General features: G+C 41.6%; 1 protein-coding gene across 6 annotated transcripts in view; it reads left to right on the top strand.

Annotated features, from left to right (window-relative positions):
- The window catches only part of HECTD4 (HECT domain E3 ubiquitin protein ligase 4), a 171220-nt gene that overhangs the window by 99091 nt on the left and 54081 nt on the right, over nt 1-18048 (top strand). For all 6 annotated transcript variants that reach the window (XM_073222475.1, XM_073222473.1, XM_073222472.1 and 3 more), the window contains exons 24-42: nt 644-807; nt 1371-1604; nt 2588-2780; nt 2980-3084; nt 3582-3670; nt 4028-4203; nt 5822-5957; nt 6072-6213; nt 6314-6480; nt 8544-8690; nt 9350-9534; nt 11264-11417; nt 12342-12622; nt 12839-13028; nt 14298-14379; nt 15412-15614; nt 16248-16383; nt 17116-17298; nt 17778-17942. In XM_073222475.1, coding sequence (XP_073078576.1) covers nt 644-807; nt 1371-1604; nt 2588-2780; nt 2980-3084; nt 3582-3670; nt 4028-4203; nt 5822-5957; nt 6072-6213; nt 6314-6480; nt 8544-8690; nt 9350-9534; nt 11264-11417; nt 12342-12622; nt 12839-13028; nt 14298-14379; nt 15412-15614; nt 16248-16383; nt 17116-17298; nt 17778-17942 — 3132 coding nt within the window. The remainder of the gene's footprint in view (nt 1-643; nt 808-1370; nt 1605-2587; nt 2781-2979; nt 3085-3581; nt 3671-4027; nt 4204-5821; nt 5958-6071; nt 6214-6313; nt 6481-8543; nt 8691-9349; nt 9535-11263; nt 11418-12341; nt 12623-12838; nt 13029-14297; nt 14380-15411; nt 15615-16247; nt 16384-17115; nt 17299-17777; nt 17943-18048) is intronic.

Below are 18048 nucleotides of genomic sequence, written 5' to 3'. Positions count from 1 at the left end.
TGTCAGTTACTCACTCTAGGAATCTGTGTTAATAATTTTTTTCCACCTGGAAAAAAGAGGAGTTCTACTCACCCCTTGAGTTGCCTGGTTTGTAAAATATATTTCAGACTTGGAAGGTGCTTAAGTCTGACCAAGCCAAGACTCTCTAGTGTGGAATTATCTGCTAGCATGTAAGCTCCACGAGGGCGGGGGTCTTTGTTTTGCTCTCTGCTCTACCTCCGGCACCTAGAACAAAAGCTGGTATGCAGCAGACATTCAATAAATACTTGTTGACTGAATTCAGTGTAGTCATTGACAACATCTTGGTTTGGGCACAGGATGGAGGTGACAAAATGAAATAGTGATTTATATGCAGACATGCACAGCAGAGAGGCAGCTATCCAGAGAATCTTGCATGTGATGTGTGCTGTTTCTGATTCGGAGTCTTATCGGCTCTTCTCTCTCCAGAACTGTGTTGAGATTTCACTCTGTGGTCATTCCTGTGCCACCATCTATCTACTTACGGTGTTGGGTGCTGTCCGCGTGCTGCATAGCGATGATACTCGGTGCTGCTCTGTGAGCCCCAGTGGTGGGGATGGGCAGTGCAGGCAGCGCCTCCACCGCGGACACTGACCAATGTGGTTTGCCCCTGTCTGCATTATAGGAGTCTTCAGAGGATGTGTCGGGAGGCTTGCCCTTTTTGGTAGACCTGGCTTTAGGTCTGTCTGTGTTAGCTTGCTCCATGTTAAGAATCCTGTACAATGGACCAGAAATGACCAAAGAGGAAGAAGCCTGTCAGGAGCTCTTGCGGTCCAAACTTTTACAAAGGTAACAAAAGGCTCAAATTGGGCAAGCTGTGCTCACAAAGGAAAAAGGACTTTATGTGGAAAATTACTTTTGGTACGTTTCCAGCCAACTGTGCCTACTGCCTGACAATCCTATGGGTATCATTGTGTCTAAGAGATAATATGAAGATTATACCAAAGTGCCTCTGGCCCTTTCTTTACGAAATTTGGAATTGCAGCCTTGAATGGCATATGCTTTTCTCTGATTCATATATTACATAATTAAATTAAAGGATCCCCAAAAGGATGGGTAGGTGGGTGATCGAGCAAACCTAGCAAAATGTTTATTCTAGAATCTGTGTGGTGGGTATGTGGGTGTTAACCATGTAATTCTTTCATTTTTCTTATGTATTTAGAAGTTTTCATAACAAAACATTAGGGAGACAAAGGTGTGGTTTCATACAATGTTCATTTTTCTGTAGCCCCTGGAGATTTGATGAATACTTAATGCCTAATGGGATCCTTCATGTGCTTGATATATCTGCATACTTTAAGTAGCTTTCCAGATAGAAGAGGAAGTGAAGAACCTCTCTTCTGTCTATTCAGGTGCCAGTGGCAGGTGGAGGCCAACGGTGTGATCTCCCCTGCCCTTACCCCAAGCCCATCCCCTCTGCCACTGACCATCGAGGAAGACAGAGAATTCACCTACCCCTCTGATGTTCTCGTGCCTCCCGTTGGAAACTACTTTGACCTGCCCCGGATCAGGCTGCCTCCAGGAATCATGATAAAGCTCAGGGAAATTTCTGGGCGGGCTAGGCCGCAATTTAGACCAAGTATAAAGTATGTTGCTATATGACACTCTGTTCAAACATTTTTTTTCACTGGGAAAAATAATTGAAAGGAGTATATTTCTTCCTGTAGTCTAGCAAATGAACCTTTAATTTTACATTCACTCAGTGACCATTAACCAGATACTCTGAGGAGGACCTGGGTGTGGTATTCCGGGTCGGCGGGTCTCACAGTGTAGCCTCTGGTCTGCAACGTTAGCCTCATCTGGGAACTTGTTAGTTCGGGATCCCTGTTTTATACCTACTGAGTCCGAACTTTTGAGGATGGGGCCCAGTAATCAGTGTTTGACATGTTTTCCATATGATTCTGATACATGCTAAAGTTTGACAAGTTCTAGATTTTTCTTAGGTGGTTTGACCTACTGGTGGTCATCAACTTTGATTTCCATAGAGTCTTAGAGACATTTCTTTGTGTTTGATGCCTAGAGAGATATTGAAGGGTCTTTAATTTAGAAAGGAAGTCTCACAGTTACAAATGTTTTTGTGATATTCTTGCTTAAAGTCAAGCCCTTTTACAGGTCTCTGCTCTGCCTTTTGAGGCAAGATTTGCCATTTAAGAGAGATTTAAAGAATAGATGAAATTTGAAGCACCAACATCCATATGTACAAAATACCACAATTTATAATACTGTGTAAAATTAATTGGCAGATAAATGGTGCCAAATATCTTTTTGCCTTAGACTTAATCCAGCCCTGATATGATTCTAACTCAAAATATACAATCATAGAAAATGAAGCCTCTTTAATTTTTTTCAGCTTCATCAACCAATGTCAGTTTTATCTATTAAAGTATTACATTATTGCCAACTTAATGTGAAAACCATCATAATGTTCATGCCTCTTTATTATAATAAAGAAGGGGTAGTTAATATTTAATATACTTAAATCAAAGCCTAAGTTCTTCAACCCATAAAATACAGTATTGGTGGGCTGAGAGCATGGCCTATCCCTGACTAGTTTCCATTGTAATCACAGAGAAGTAATTCAGCCAGACGTGATGGAGGAAATGGTGGTATCATGTGTTATTAAGCACTTGAACTTGGTTGATGCACTGCAGTCCCTTATAAATTTCCAGTATCAAGAAGAACATGCCGAGGAGTATGACTTATTGTGTAAAATTATGGGAGAGACTTTTAAGAAACTCAATGCCATGGAGAGACAGCTGCAGGTAAGTGAAAACTAAAATATTTAGGTTTCGCTTATAACTGTTGGAAACAATTTCTTTCCTAGATATTTAATGAAGTTTAAAAAGTGATCTGAATTTTTAAAAAATCTTATTGCTACTAAAATTTTTTAATTTTTAGATTGTGTTTGTTTTTATCTTGCATCTATTCTGACATTGTTTTATACTTTAATGTATCTATTAGAGTGTTGCGGAACTGGAACAGAAATGGCAAAGTGAGGTTGATGATGCCATGCAGGGGAAACTAGAGAACAACATGCCTTTCTTCTATGATTACCATTTTAATGAGGTGAGCAAGTTGTATGATTTATTATTGGGACCTTGCTATTTATAGTGCAAAGGCATATACCGTGCATGTGCATGTGTGTGTAGGGATAAGATATTGTCACTTCATCAAATGTTGCATACCTCAAAACGTACCCATTCTTTAAGAAGAGTTGAATAAAATTGATAAGATCACATGTCAATAATACCAATAATAAATTACTCATGAAGTTGCTTTTTAACTCATTAATAGGTTTATAAAGAAGTTCCCAAATTTTTCTTTCATTCCTTAAAAAACAAAAAACAGAGTTATAGGCACTAAAGAAATCCCCAGAAAGTAATCAGTATCATTTTTTATCATTAAAATATCAAATAATAACTTACAAATGTGTTTCTGGCCTAGAAACATAGACCAAAGCTGGTGTTTTTCCCCTGAAACTTCCTGTTCCTTTTACCATATCCAGTAAAACTCAGTTTTTGCAGATCCTGCATACCACCTTTTCTTGATTTTTTCTTCTTTAGAACAAAATGAAAGAATTAGAACTTTTGTGTTCAATGAAGGAAGTCTCCTTTGATGGAAATGATCTTGAGAACATGGTCCTATCACTGAGGTTAGTGATGTTAATAACTCTGTAAAGCTAATTTGTTACCTTGATCAAAACAAAATGAGGAGCTCTAGTCTCTTAATAGGTATTTTAAAAAATATTGTACATTCACAAAGTATTTTAGAGTTAGAACTCACTAGCAAATTTGGATTTTAACCTTCAAAAGTAGGCATAGGCATTTGAAACTGGGCAAAAGGAATGAAATTATAACACTGCTCCTGTGATGGGGGAGGGGAGGGGGGTGGTACTTACCAAGTCACTTTACCTTAGTTTCTCCTCTATCCTTCTCAGATCCTTTGTATAAAAGACTTTGGTTCTGGTGAACTGGAGAACAACTAAATGCACAGCAGCCTTTCTTTATAGGGAGAAGTTCCTACAAGAAGTGAATTCTCTTATTCAGAAACCGTTACACCCACTGGCTAAAACAAAGACATTAGTGAAGAGTTTGATGAACCGAGCTGAGCTGTTGCTGCACGTCACCATCGCGGCCCAGTCCGGCCTCACCAGAAGCATCTCAGGGACCCCTGCAGAAACACCGGGTACTGCTCAGAGCCAGCCCTGGATAGCTTCTTTGCACTGGTCTCTTCATAAGATATACATCAGCTACTGAAAAAAAAAAATCATTCTTGTGTACTCCTACAATGGGAAAAAAAGGGACTTCAACATTTTTTATTTTGCCTCTCACTTTGTTTAGCCAAGAAATACTTCTCATTGAATTCTTGTCGTGTTTGTGAATCAAGTGAGCATCAGGGCTGGCTCCTCTCCTGCCTCATTCAGTTTTTCTTAGGAGCATCTCAGGAGCCCAGTGACATGTATTTTTACAATCCAGGTCCGCTTATTTTCAGTTTATGGTTTTGTATTTTCATAGTATCATAGGTAATTAGGTAGTTAACATTGTGAATCTTGTAATGCATCATATTTTCCTCTTCAAGCTGAGTTTGCATTTCATTTTTAGTAATTATGTAGAACCTTCTAGCATGAATTTCCACTACCAATTTTTTTTCCTGGTTACATTTCCACTGTCAGCCTGAAAATGCATTTCTTGGGGAAATCAGTGAATGCTCTTAAGCCACATCCACAGCATAGGGCATAGCCCATAATAACAAGGGTTAATTCCTACTGGAGAGAACTTGTTGAATAAACATGTTTGTGAATGAAAGACTGCATTGTTACCTAGCCCTACTACCCAATGGACACTGTCAAGCAAGCAAACCTGTTTTCATCCTGGCTGATTGCTCAGGGCCTGCTCACTTGGGAGAGGAATCTAGGATGATTCCCAGGTTTCTGACCCCAGTGATAGGATACCATTCCCTGAGCATATCAGGGGAAGCATGCACCTCTACATCCCTGGCTAATTAAAGGTCCCATATAAAGACCACTCAGTAAGGCTGGTGACGCTTTCTAAGAGGCTCTTGGCATTGGAGATCATGCACCAGTAGTTTCCTGAGAGAGAACATAATGCTCAAAAATTATAATTTTAATAGATCAAAGCTGTGTAACCATCCTTAAGACAGATTCAAAATGACCTCTTCTCTACTTTCTTAACATTTCTTTCTTATCTGATCTTTACATGTAAGTTTTGTCATCTTCCATTAAAGTGTTCTTTTGTAAAATAACCATTTCCCTGGATAAGGTTAAGAAATATACCTTACAGGAAGGGCCCGTCAAATTCTAGCTCAAGTGTTAGATTTACTCACACCAACTATGATTAACAAACAGCATTAAGTCAGCTAAAAAAAAATCTAGGATTAAAGGGGGAACGAAGGCCATCTCTGAAAAATGAAACGTATCTCGATTTATTTGAATAAAGAAATTTTTGCTTCCAGAAATTATTTTCTCCATTTGCTCTTGCATTTTACAATGTTTGTATTAGAGTGAGCATTGATAGTTCATGAAACTAGATGAATTTTCAGCCTTTCTGTGGAAGCCCAATTTAATAAAAAGGTTTTGGTTTTTCAAGCTAAAATAACTTTTAGCCTAATATCTAAGTTTAAAAAATTAGCCTAAAAGTCATGAGTATCTGGTTGGTGGCTGATGTCACAGAAAGCAAAGACCCTTGCAGACTGTTGATAGTTCCATGGTATATTTAGCTCATGCTGCTGGCCTTACAAACTGGGTAACAGGTTAAGTCAACCTTTTTCTTCCTTTCTGTTCCAGCTTGTAAATCAGCTTCGGAAACAAAGGTGATTTCTCCTGCTGTGCGGCAGCCTGTTTTTCTTCGCAGCATGTCAGCTCCTTCTGACCTGGAAATGATTGGTAATGAAGATTTGGAATTTACTAGAGCAAATCAGAGGTAAATGGATAATGGCCATGCTTGGGTTCCCTTGTGCAGCTGAATGCATTCATCAGAACCCTCCCTGAGTGGTGTCTTGTGCTGCTCATCTAAGGATGTTCTGTGTTCCTGTAGGCGACGCCATGGGACCAGCCACCGCAGCAGCTCCTTTACCCTCCTGCAGTCATTGGCCATCGAGGACAGCAGGGACAAGCCAACCTACAGTGTCCTGCTGGGGCAGCTGTTTGCTTTCATCGGCACCAACCCCGACCAAGCCGTAGGTCACGTTTTGCCAACTGTAGATGGATAGCACCTCACAGATGTGGGGCCCTGCCAGATAGCAGGGGTCAGGTGTGCTTCCTTCTCATGTGTTTCAGGTGTCCAGCAGCAGCTTCCTTTTGGCTGCTCAGACAAGGTGGCGGCGGGGGAACACTCGCAAGCAGGCCCTGGTGCACATGCGGGAGCTGCTGACAGCTGCTGTGCGTGTCGGGGGCGTGACGCATCTCGTGGGTCCAGTGACTATGGTCCTTCAGGGAGGACCCAGGTCAGTTGTTTCTGTTAGTTTATACTGTCCTGTCTGGAATGGTCAAAAGCTGTCCCAAAGATTATTCTTGGGACTGAATCTTGGTCAGTAATATTTGCTAAAGTTTCCCCCTAAAATATTATTTTAATTTTTATAAAAGTGTTACATGATTTAAAAAAGAATCAGTATATATAATAGAAAGAATCTTTACTCACTTTCTCCTCCTAATTCTACTCTTGTTAAGATCTTGTTGTATAAACTACACATACATAGTTCTTTAATTCTCTTTGTACACACATAAGTGTATATGTGTGTGATTTTTTTTCCCTCAATTTAGATCTTCAGCATGCCTTACTATAATCAGAGCTGTTTTGCTCAGTATGTCTTGGATGTCTCTACCTTTTCATGTCAATACATACAGATCTATTTTATAGTTTTTAAGAACTTCATGGACCTCCTTTTGTGGATGGTTATATTTTACTTAATCCCCTGCTGATGGACACATAGGTTCTTTCTTCTCTCTCGCCTTCCTTTCTTCCTTCAGTTTTGTTTTTGAAGTAACAATAGTGCTGCAGTCGACATCCTTATATCTCTATTTTTGTATACTTTGTGCTTATTTTTAATGGATCAATTTCTAAAAACATAATTGTAGATACTAACTTTGAAGAAGGTTTTATAATTTATTTGTGAGGAGTTTTTCTATGCTAGTTTTCACTGGGCTTCAAAGATCTTCAAATAGATACAGAAAAGGAATTTTCCACAAGTCCTGGATTGGAACTGCTAGAGGCTACTTGTGTCTCCTGGCAACTCTGTGAGGAATTCTGGTCGATCAGCAGAGGACAGTGGCTGAAGGAGAATGTCTTAAGAAGAGCTAATAAGGATATCTTGAGAAGTTTCTGTGTCAGTTAGGAGAGGCCAAGTTATTCTTTGGAAACAACTCCAAAAACACAGTGGCTTACAAAACAAAACTGTAGTTCTTGCTCATGTCCAGCACAGGTGGATTTTGACTCATGATAATCACAAAGAGCCCAGGATAGAGGAGGAGACCGCCATGTCTATAGCTGGCAGTCCCTTGTCAGAGCTTTGGCTCACTGGCCGGACTAGCCATGTACCCAACCAACCACAGGGCTGCCCAGGAGGCGTAGTGAGTAACACTAATGACCACCACAGCTTACTTCCAGAATAAATTCTAATAACACTGGCAGCGTTATTCCTTTCCCCTCAGTTACCAATGTCATAAGTCAAACATTTGGAAAAATGCAGAAAATCTCAAAGTATAAGATAAAAAATACCTGTATATCCAGCATCTTCAGATAAAACTGATAAACATTTTGATATATTTGTTTGGTCTTTATTCTAACCATAGACATCTCCTATAATGTTTTTAGTGCTTACATAGCACTGCATCATATTTCTGAACCCTTATCAAGCCATTTCCCTATTTTTAAAATCTTAGGTGTTATTTATTTATTTTTGCTATTAGAAGAAATATTGTGTTGCATATCTTTGTAGGTAAATCTGGATAGTTCCACTTCTCAATTATTGTTAGTTGCTACACAGTCTCTCCTGGGTTGTGTTTTTACATTGGGAAAGTGTTATTTCATATCAACTGGATTTTCATTATTGCTAATAATAAGAGTGTGAACTTCAAAAGGATACTTAGCTAATCTTTTTGGGCCTTGTTTTTTCATTAGTAGAATTGCATTTACAGTATTGACTGCTGCATGGGATATTGTAGATGTGTCTCAAGTAACTTTTTCATTGTGAAAGAAGTTTGGGAAACATTGGGTACCATTCTCTTGCTCTTAGAAATTCTGTGGACTTCAACCTTATCATCCTGCAGTAGGGAACCCTGCTTATTAACTTCACCAAACCTAGGATTTCCCAGTGTGAGGCACATTTAGAAATCCTGCCCCACAGTCTTCTGTGGTCCTGCTGTTTGGGAAACCCTGATGATCTCTGAGATCCCTTCAGTTCTGGACTCACCTGGACACTCGGGTTTCTCAGAACACCCCTGCTCTCATGTTCACTATTCCTATTCTTGACTGGCTTCAGGAAGCCTGAGCTTTCTTTCTGTTCCATAGAATTGAAGAACTAACCTGCGGTGGGATGGTTGAGCAGGTCCAGGAAGCCTTTGGCGAGACCATGACCTCTGTGGTGTCTTTGTGTGCTCGTTACCCTATTGCATGTGCAAATAGCATTGGCCTTTTGTGTACCATACCTTACACCAGGTAAGCAAGGAGGTGCTTTTTACTCTACATAAATTACACTGCAATGCAGTTGACTATGAATATTTTTTAATTTTAAAAATTGGATTTTTTTGCTTTGATTATCCAGTGACACTATCACTCTGGATTAAGTGAATGTGCCAACTGATGGACACCTAGAGTGACTCTGCAAACTTCTTAATGAGTTCCTACATGTTCACAAATGGCCATTAGAGATTATGTCACATTGTCGATATGGGGAGATTCGGAGGAAAAAAAGTCTCTAGGAAATTACTTATATTTTCTGCATATACACATCTGTTTCCTCTCTTGGTCACTTGATTAATATAGTTGGAAGATGTTAAGCACTCATGAAGTCATTCTTTGAATCCCCTTGTGATAAAATATGTAGTTTTTTCCCTATTCTGGCAACCTGGAGTTGATTCTATCGGTTTTTACTTTGCTGTTCTATATGAACAAACTGGAACTTAAGTTCCTTATTTATAAAGGATATCCTAATCCTAAAAAGATTTCTGTGTTCAGTTATACATGGTGGTATCCTAAGTTGCAGGCAAAGAACTATACCAACGTGGTTCATTCCTTTTGGAAATCTGAATCTTAAGTAAGGTCCTTGAGAGCTGGTCAGTCACGTTTTGTTGTGCCACCCTTTCTGCCTGGCCCAGGAGTGAAGAGAAGTGCCTGGTACGCAGTGGCCTTGTTCAGCTCATGGACCGACTGTGTAGCTTGAGCAGTCAGACCGAGTCCAGCTCCAGTGAGAAACAAACCAAGAAGCAGAAGGTCGCCACCATGGCCTGGGCAGCCTTCCAGGTGCTTGCCAACCGCTGTGTCGAGTGGGAAAAAGAAGAGGGTAAGAAGCAGGGCTTGTTTCTAGAGCTTACTGATTACTTCTGTTGTCATGTTTAAGTCCTGTTGCTGGGTGGCAGAAAGACAGGCTGTATTAAATTGCATAATCAGATGGGTTACATTAGTTAATGATTTGATGAGCACCTCTTCATCAGCATGGTTCATAATGTTCATAGAACATTTATAGCTATACCATGACATTAAACGATACCCTAACCTGGAAAGCATTACGCTAAGTGAAATAAGCCAGGCACATAAAGGCAGATAGTGAATGATCTCACTTATATGTGGAATCTAAAAAACTAAACTCATAGAAACAGAGAATAGAACAGTGGTTCCCAGGGGTTGTGGGGAGGGAGAGATGGGGAAATGTTGGTCAAATGGACAAGCTTTCTGCTGTAAGATGGGTAAGTTCTGGGGTATAGTGTACAGTGTGGTGACTATAGTTAGTGCTGTATTGCATACTTGAAAGTTGCTAAGAGAGTCAATCCTAAGATTTTACCCACACACACATCCACACAGAGATGACTGAGGAAATAAATGTGGTAACTAATTTGATTGTGGCAATCAGTTCACAATGTATATGTATATTCAATCCTCACACTATATACCTTTTAAAAAATTCACAATCTAATTGTGCACAATCTAGTTGTGCTAGATTTTAGCTTTTATTTGTCAGTCAATCCCCAGTAAAGCTGGAGGGGAGAGGGTGATAACCACCCAGATGGAGTATGGTGGCCCCAGTAATTGAAGATACCTTTCATTGCCTTCTTGTCAACACTGCTGACAGCCTTCAAGTGAATATCGTTATGAAATGGTTTTTCAGTTGCATTTTCGAGGTGCTATTTCCAAATGATGTTTCCAGTTACAAATTCTATTTAAAAAGTAAACTTAAAGGATAATTTTTCCACAATATCCCAGGTCTGTGTATAAAGCTAGTTTGTTTATTCACTCAAGATGCATTTTATTGTCTTGAGAGCCAGGCATTAGATGAGGAAGATATTGTTCCTCCCCTTAAGAATATGGTTCAGTGGGGAAATAGACCAATGAGCAAATAATTCCAGTGTAACCAGTGCCGTAATTAAGGTGCATAGGAAGTGCTGTGGGAGGAGAGGTTCCTACAGAGCAGCAGTGCTAGGGGTCAGGCAAAGCTTCCTAAAGAAGGTGACATGTGATGAGTTATCCTAGAAGGACAGAGAAGACTTCCATGCAGGATAAGTAGTGTGTGTAGGCACAGGGATGCAAGAGAGCATGGGAAGTCCAAGAAATGACAAATAATGCTTGTGGCTTCCACAAGAGATTGCTACAAGAGATAGTGGTATGGCGGGGGTGAGGGGCCTCTGGAACTAAAGTGAAAATGGAAAGATCCGGAAAGGTATTTCATTGTGTTTGAGAGGAGGTAGGGTATAAGGTAAAAATCAAGATGCTTTCATCTCAGTAAAATGATGTTTCTTTCCTATTAAAGTATATTCCTTGGGTTTGTGTGAATTATATTCAGTTTTAATGAATAATAATGTCTTTCCCCAACATTGAGCTATTTATCAAGTTACTTATATGCATATGTTATCCAATGAGGAGACATAATTGGATGGCTAATGAAATCCTGAGCAAGTTAAAAAAATACTGGGCCAGTGGAGGGCTTAATCCAGGGAGGCTGAGAGGGAGGGCCCGGTACGTCTGCAGGCTGGCCATGGCTTCCTCGGGCCTTCACTGTGCTTTCTGTAACTCTGAAGGTGGCTCCACAGAGGCTGTGCACTCAGGCCTGGCCCGTCAGGTGTCCAGCCTTCTCACGAACCATCTTGCCCGAGCTACTGAGTGCTGTGGCAACCAGGCTGCTGGGAACGATGCTCTCCAGGACGTCCTCAGTCTTCTCAATGATCTCTCACGGTACAGAAGGCCCCTCTGGAGCCTGGGGACAAGATGGCTTTCTTCTTGAGTGACTGGGGTTCCCTTGGGTGGTGGCTGTCTTTTGAAACATCTAAATTACTAGGCTGTTCTCACATGCTCCTGCCTCAATAAAAATAGAGAATCAAGTCACTGAGAAATAGTATTTTGTTCCAAAATGTGAGGATTATTTAGGTGAATGTCTACATCATGAAATAATATATTATCACTTGTTTAGTACTTGGCTGGCAACAGCTGCTGGCCTTTCAAGATGCAGTTGCATTCGACAACCAAAAATGCTTACTCTCACTATAGCAAGATTAAAGAATAATCAGCCAGGACTTGTCATTAACTGGCTTTCTCATGCTGTGACTTTGAAAGATGTTGTGTGGCGGTTTAACACCACCACATGAGAGCCATGAGGCCTGCATAAGCCACATAAGCTTATCCACATGAGGCTGCTTGTGCTCTGCCTTCTGCTGGACTGTACGTTTTCTTCTTAGTGAGACATACAGGTTCAGCTGTGGCAGAGCCCAGCTCATTGAGGCCTGCACAACACTCTGATATCTGGTCTAAAAGCGCTCCTTAAGAAGGGGTAGAAGACTTCACTGGAAGGCTCCTACTTTGAGTTGCTAAGTCTTGGTGGGCTGTGAATCAGGCAGAACTATAGGATCTCAGTTAGGTAAATGTCAGGGATCAGAAAATACTTGAAAACTTTTCTTTTTAAGTAGTATTGGTTAAGTGGAAGCTTTTGTCAGATACTTACAAAAAACCTTAGTTCTCCTTAAAAAACAGTGACAAATCCATGTCTTTCTCATGAACTCTGAAGTCATTAGTGTGATTAACCTCATTTAGAGAGGTTTTGCTTCTGAAAGTCTAGAGACTGACATTGCCAGCTCCATGTACCTTTCCTTCCTCCTTTTCCAGGAGTCACATAGGTAAAGCCATCCTGAGCCAGCCAGCTTGTGTATCCAAACTTCTCTCCCTGCTGCTTGACCAGCGCCCATCTCCAAAGCTGGTCCTTATCATTCTCCAGCTGTGCCGGGCGGCCCTCCCGCTCATGAGCGTCGAAGATTGTGGAAACGTGGAGCTCCCGCCGTGGAGCTACTCTGTGCCCTCCCTAAACAGTGAGCAGGAAGATCCCAGCGACCCAGCATCCAAGATCGCTTCATTGCTCTTGGCAAAGCTGGCAGATTATGTGGTCCCAGGTGAGCAGGTTGTGGTAGTGAGATGCCCGCTTCCTGGGGACAGTCAGACTAAGCTTTTGCTTGTCCCCGACTGTGGTTGTGCTTCCCATCAGAAAAGAGAGGGAGAAGAGCCACGGGCCATAGGGGAAGAGAGGGAGGAGGAGAGATTCCAAAGCCAGTGTTCTCCCTGGGCAGGGGCTGCACAAACATCACAGCTGTTTCTCTGTTTGTGTGAAGGGTGTCAGACGGTTCTTTCTCCAACTGCTTCTGAACCTGACACCACATTGGCGAAAACCAGTCCCAAGAGTTCTTTAAAAGGAGATAAAGATCCTGGGGAAGAGAGTGAAGCAGTAGATGGCAAGCTTTCCATCTTCATCCACAAGCGGGAAGACCAGTCATCCCACGAAGTTCTGCAGCCACTGCTAAGGTGAGCGGCCACTGTAGAAGCTACACGCCATCAGGCTCTAGCCCTGTCGCAGGCACTGTGATGAGGAAGCCCCTTATGTAAACCAGGTGGCTCAGCCCTCTTGACAGCCCTAAGAGTGCACTGCCATTACTGTCATCCCTTTTGTTCCACATGGAGAAACTGAAGCAGAGCTAAAACACAGGCACAGGCCTCACTGACCACAGAACCCAAGCTCTTAAGCACAGCTCCATACTGTCTCTCCAAACCCAACAGGGAGCAGAGGCCCTGCTGAGATTGTATTGTTCATGTTCAGTGGAGAGTGTACAGTGTGACTGAGGCTCTGAGAAGGGAGACTGCAGCTTGGTGTCCAGTTAGTGATACCCTTCAGCCACTGGTAAATTTAGGGATACCTTTGGCTATGTGGTGGAGAAATAAGAGAAATACTTTTAAGTCTTTAAGTCATTGAAATATGAGTGGTATGAGGGCTCAACAAGGAGATAAAAATACAATTATTGTCCCGATGACAAACGTATGGGCACTGCTAATGGGATCCTGGCCAACCGGAAGGCCTGCCACAGAACACAAAGGGATTTTAGAACAGGTGGTTATGTCTCAGATGTTCGAAGAGTCCTCACTTCAAATAAAGATTTGAAGATGGTGTCATCCTCCTAACTGAGTCCCTTGTCTGCATCCTGGTGACTGAAAGCATTAATGGACTATTGGCATACACTAAGCAGGGACAGGGCAGGCCAGGCCAGTGCTTAGATGAATAAATCTCTGAGGAACATTCTTGGGTGTTGCAAAATGCCACAGTGCAAGTTTGGTAAAAGATATTTTGGAGATTCAGGTTGTCCAGGAGACAGAAGTAGCTGAATTATTAGAGAGGAAGGTCTAGTCGTTCACACTAAGGCATCAAATCCATGCTGTTATTTAAGTCCCCTCATTTGGGGATTTAGAAAGTTTACTGAGTGCCTTCTGTGTGTCCAGCCTTTACTTTATTATAGATTCATATTTGTGATTTTGTTCAGCTCCTTTGTTTTACAGCATTTCATGCAGGTTTTAAATTATCATTACAACTCTAAAAAAGTGCTGCTGTTCTGATCCCTAAAAGTGCTTTAATTAAACAATAATAAATAATTTCTTTTTTGAAAATTTGAGCTTCATGGTGGATTTTAAAAGCCTATTGTAGCATATAACGGTGGCATGACCATTACTGGTTTGCCTCACAGCATTCAGCCCCACTGTGGCCATGCCTGTAAGATCGTCACTGCCCTTTGCTTCCCTCTGTAGTAGCTCAGAAGGACGGCCCTTCCGACTTGGTACTGGTGCCAACATGGAGAAAGTTGTGAAGATGGATCGAGACATGACCAAGGTAATAAGGAGACAAGACCCACAATTACAGAACATTTGTCATGCTTCAGGTTTTTAAGAGAGATTTTTAAAAATTAACTCAAGTTCTCACAAAGAGGAAGGGTGAGAAATTAAGTCAGTGGCTTGGCTTGAGGCCATTTTCAAGAGAACTAGTCAGAAGCAATTTGTTATTAATGTCAAAATGTAAGAGGGAACTCTTGGTTTTGACCTAGAAAGTTTTTCTCAGCTCTGTTAAGAAAGTTTTACGGCCTAAAAATACTTTAAAAATGATAATAGGTAAAAGGTTAAAAGAGTAATAATAGATAATAAGAAGTAAAGCTCACTAGCCCATAAATATATAAAAATATGCCAGGCTCACAAATTACACAAAAAAATAAAGGAATAAAAACAACAGAAATGTAGCATATTTCACCAGTCACACAGATGAAGTTAAGAAAGATTGATGGTGCCCATTATTGTCAAGGTGAAGGTAAACAAGCATTGGTAAGTATCCAGAAACAGCTGTGTTCTGCCAGGTTCTATTGTAAAAAACAAAACAGAATCTGTGCACCCATAAATAGGAGATTGATTAAATGGTCTCAAGCCAAGCCACTGACTTAATTTCTCACCCATAAATAGGAGATTGTCAGTTATACCACAATTTAAAAAAATTTAAGAATTATATATATTCATATAATGAAATACTATACAATGATAAAAAGTCTCTGGTAGATCTGAATATACCAACATAGAAATGCATTTGTGATATTTTGATAACTGCTAAAAATAAATAGAAAACCTACATGTGGAGTGTGATGCATGATTTTGTTTGTCAGAATTTGCATGGAAAAAAAATCTAGTAGACTAACTATTATCTGGGGATGAGGATATGGGATGTTTATGGAAAAAATTCACCTTTGTACATATAATATTGTAATGTTTGCATTTTAAAAAATGGACCTGGATGGCTTTGGTAATCAGGGGAGGCAGGTTTCAAAAAGCATAGTGCTGAGGAGAAAGGATGAGTCCTGTGAACCTCTTCACGGTCCTCCAGGGAGGCTGTTGTGAAGTGATCACAGAAGAGGCAGCTGCTGCTCTTCGGAAGGCCACCAAGTGGGCCCAGTCAGGCCTCATCGTCAGCGTCGGGCCCCCTGTGGAGTCAGTCAGCCCGGAGACTGTGAGTGGCCTGTCCACAGGTGACAAGAAGAAAACCGCCCAGACCTCCATTTGCCGAGAGAGGAACTCTGAACTGGCGAGGTAAAACCTTTCAGAGGGTAGAACCCTCCACACTCTTCTCAGATTCACTTCGTAATGGGTTTGTTTTAGGGTTTAATCGTACGTCATCCCCTTGAGCTGCTGGAAACAAGGCTTGAAGGCTTACAGTACCACCTGAGGTGTGATGGACGAATGGGCAGCACTCCGGCCTGAGTGGATAACCCAAGGCAGAGGATTGTTTTTTCTGTTAATGAATACTTTTTTTTTCTTTTTAAGTAGTAAGCTCTGGTCTCGCTGCCTTTCTTTATCTACACAATACTTAAGCTTACTTAACTTAAACTTCTTCCTGGGAGTAGAAAGGCTGAGTATTGCCTCTGGGAAGCATGAGTTTGTGCAAGGTGCCGGGTGCTTGTGAGCCAGGAGTAGATGCAATGTAGTGTGTTTGCTCAGTCCTGTTGGCTTGTGCAATCAAAAGTTGAGGATTCTTCAGTTACTGGAAAGAATATGAGAGAAGCAGTTTCTTAATGATGATTTAGCTTCTTTGTTTTGGTCAATGAAATTTACTTTTTCTTGTATAAATAGAAACTGTTTTCATCTGATACGAGTCCTAAAACCACTTCTCTACATTCTTAACCATCATTGGGCATGGACACTTCTCCCTGTTGACACTTGCAGGACTGACCCTGTCCGACCCTTCATCAGCGGGCATGTGGCAAACAGCATGGCTGCAGAAGTGATCGCCTTGCTTCATAGCCTGCTGATGGCACCTGAATCAAATGCTGCTCAAATATGGACCACAACAGCAGAAAAGGTTGGTGCAGTACTACTGCCTAGCTGAGGAAGCAACAAGGGAGTGAGTGTCCTGTCTAGCATCTGACAGTCATGCCCAGCAAGAGACATTTTAGTAAAGAGAGAGTTCCTAAATTGGCCAGATGTACTTGTTTACTGTTCTTCCCCTGGAATTTGCTTTGATTTCATAGTTTCAACTCTGTAAACCTACATCTCCTGTCACTGTCAGTTGTAATTTGAGGAAGACAGGAAGGTATTCTCAGAAGAATGGCGCTCCTTGTTTCTCCTTGCATGTGCTCAGTTGGTACTGACACTAGGAAATCGCACAGCCTTGGTTTATTGGATCTGTTAGGTGTCCTTCCTAAGACCTAAGAAGGCCTCTGATTTACACTCCCTGAGCACTCTGTCCATAATTCATCACCACAAACAATAATCCAGTTTCCTGATGTGTGGTCAGTTCCCCCCTTCCCATAGTTATTCTTCAGGTGAGCTCCTTATATCGTAAAGTCCTAAGGTAAAGGGGGTTGGGACATAGGCAGTATGCTGTGATGGTTTTCCTTCAGATAAAGTTTTCCTTTATTTGAGGGATTTTATTAGTACAGTACTTGACTCTCCCACATTCCAAGGACGTGTGGCTCCAGCTTTGCCATCATGTATGGCAGATACAGCCAGAGTGCTCGTGGCCACACTAGTGGTCACCTCACCTGGCCTGTGCCTGGAACTCTGTAGTACATGGTCCACTTCTTGCACGCAGGTTCTGTCACGGGCACTCATGTACATCCCACAGCTGGGCAGGTACGCGGAGAGCATCCTGGAGAGCGGCAGCCTCAGTGGCAGGAAGCTGGCCAAACTGCAGAGAGCTGCCCGCCAGGCTGTCGCCGCGCTGTGTGCACTCGGAGGTTTCAGAGAGACGATCAAGATAGGGTCTGAGGTGCAGGTAACCAACCGCCGCTCTCTTCGCCATTGCGTCCCCAGGTGTGCGTGTCTGCTGATTGGTTAACCATTTGTAAGACAAGTGTCGTCCACCAGCTGGACAAAAACCCTTGTTCTGTCAAAGCTGTATAGGGAATCTAAGCTCATGAACCCTGATTCGCACTGTGCTGCGGATTATTCAGATATCAGTATAATACTCTATGATGTTAACTGATACCTGTGTCCTGTGGTGTCATTAATATCAGCAGTATCTTAGAACTGAAATTTTGGGAATATATCTTATTGTGATCACCTTGACATAAGGTTTTAGAGCCTATTAACCCTGAACATTAACTCGTGTTCAGGGCTTGGTACCTGCAGTAAATTAGCTATTACTGTAATACTGATAATGACGTCTGTGAATGTGTTTTTTCCGCTTGCCACGTCAGATAGCTGCTTAGCCCTCAGAGCTGGTAGGTAGTACTAATCCATCTGTGTCTCTAGGTTTTAGGTAGAGGAATATCAGGAAGCGTCGGAGTAGTGGCTTCTATCAATGAACAGGAAGGTATAGCTACAGTCAGATTCCCACCCATAGACTATAGAAAGACTTCGCAAGCATCAGACACACTGACTATTCCATTGTCTAGACTTTGTGTTCCAAGATCAGAGGTAAGGTGATTTTTAAATGCATCATAAAATGTCACTGCAAATGGTAACCGTGCTGTTAATGAATAATAGGCATATGCACAGTACAGACAAATACTTGGTTAACTTA

Source organism: Manis javanica, chromosome 15 (assembly GCF_040802235.1).
Source record: "Manis javanica isolate MJ-LG chromosome 15, MJ_LKY, whole genome shotgun sequence".
Lineage (NCBI taxonomy): Eukaryota > Metazoa > Chordata > Mammalia > Pholidota > Manidae > Manis > Manis javanica.
The sequence above is the reverse complement of the archived record's forward strand: the minus strand, read 5'-3'. Positions and strand labels throughout refer to the sequence as shown.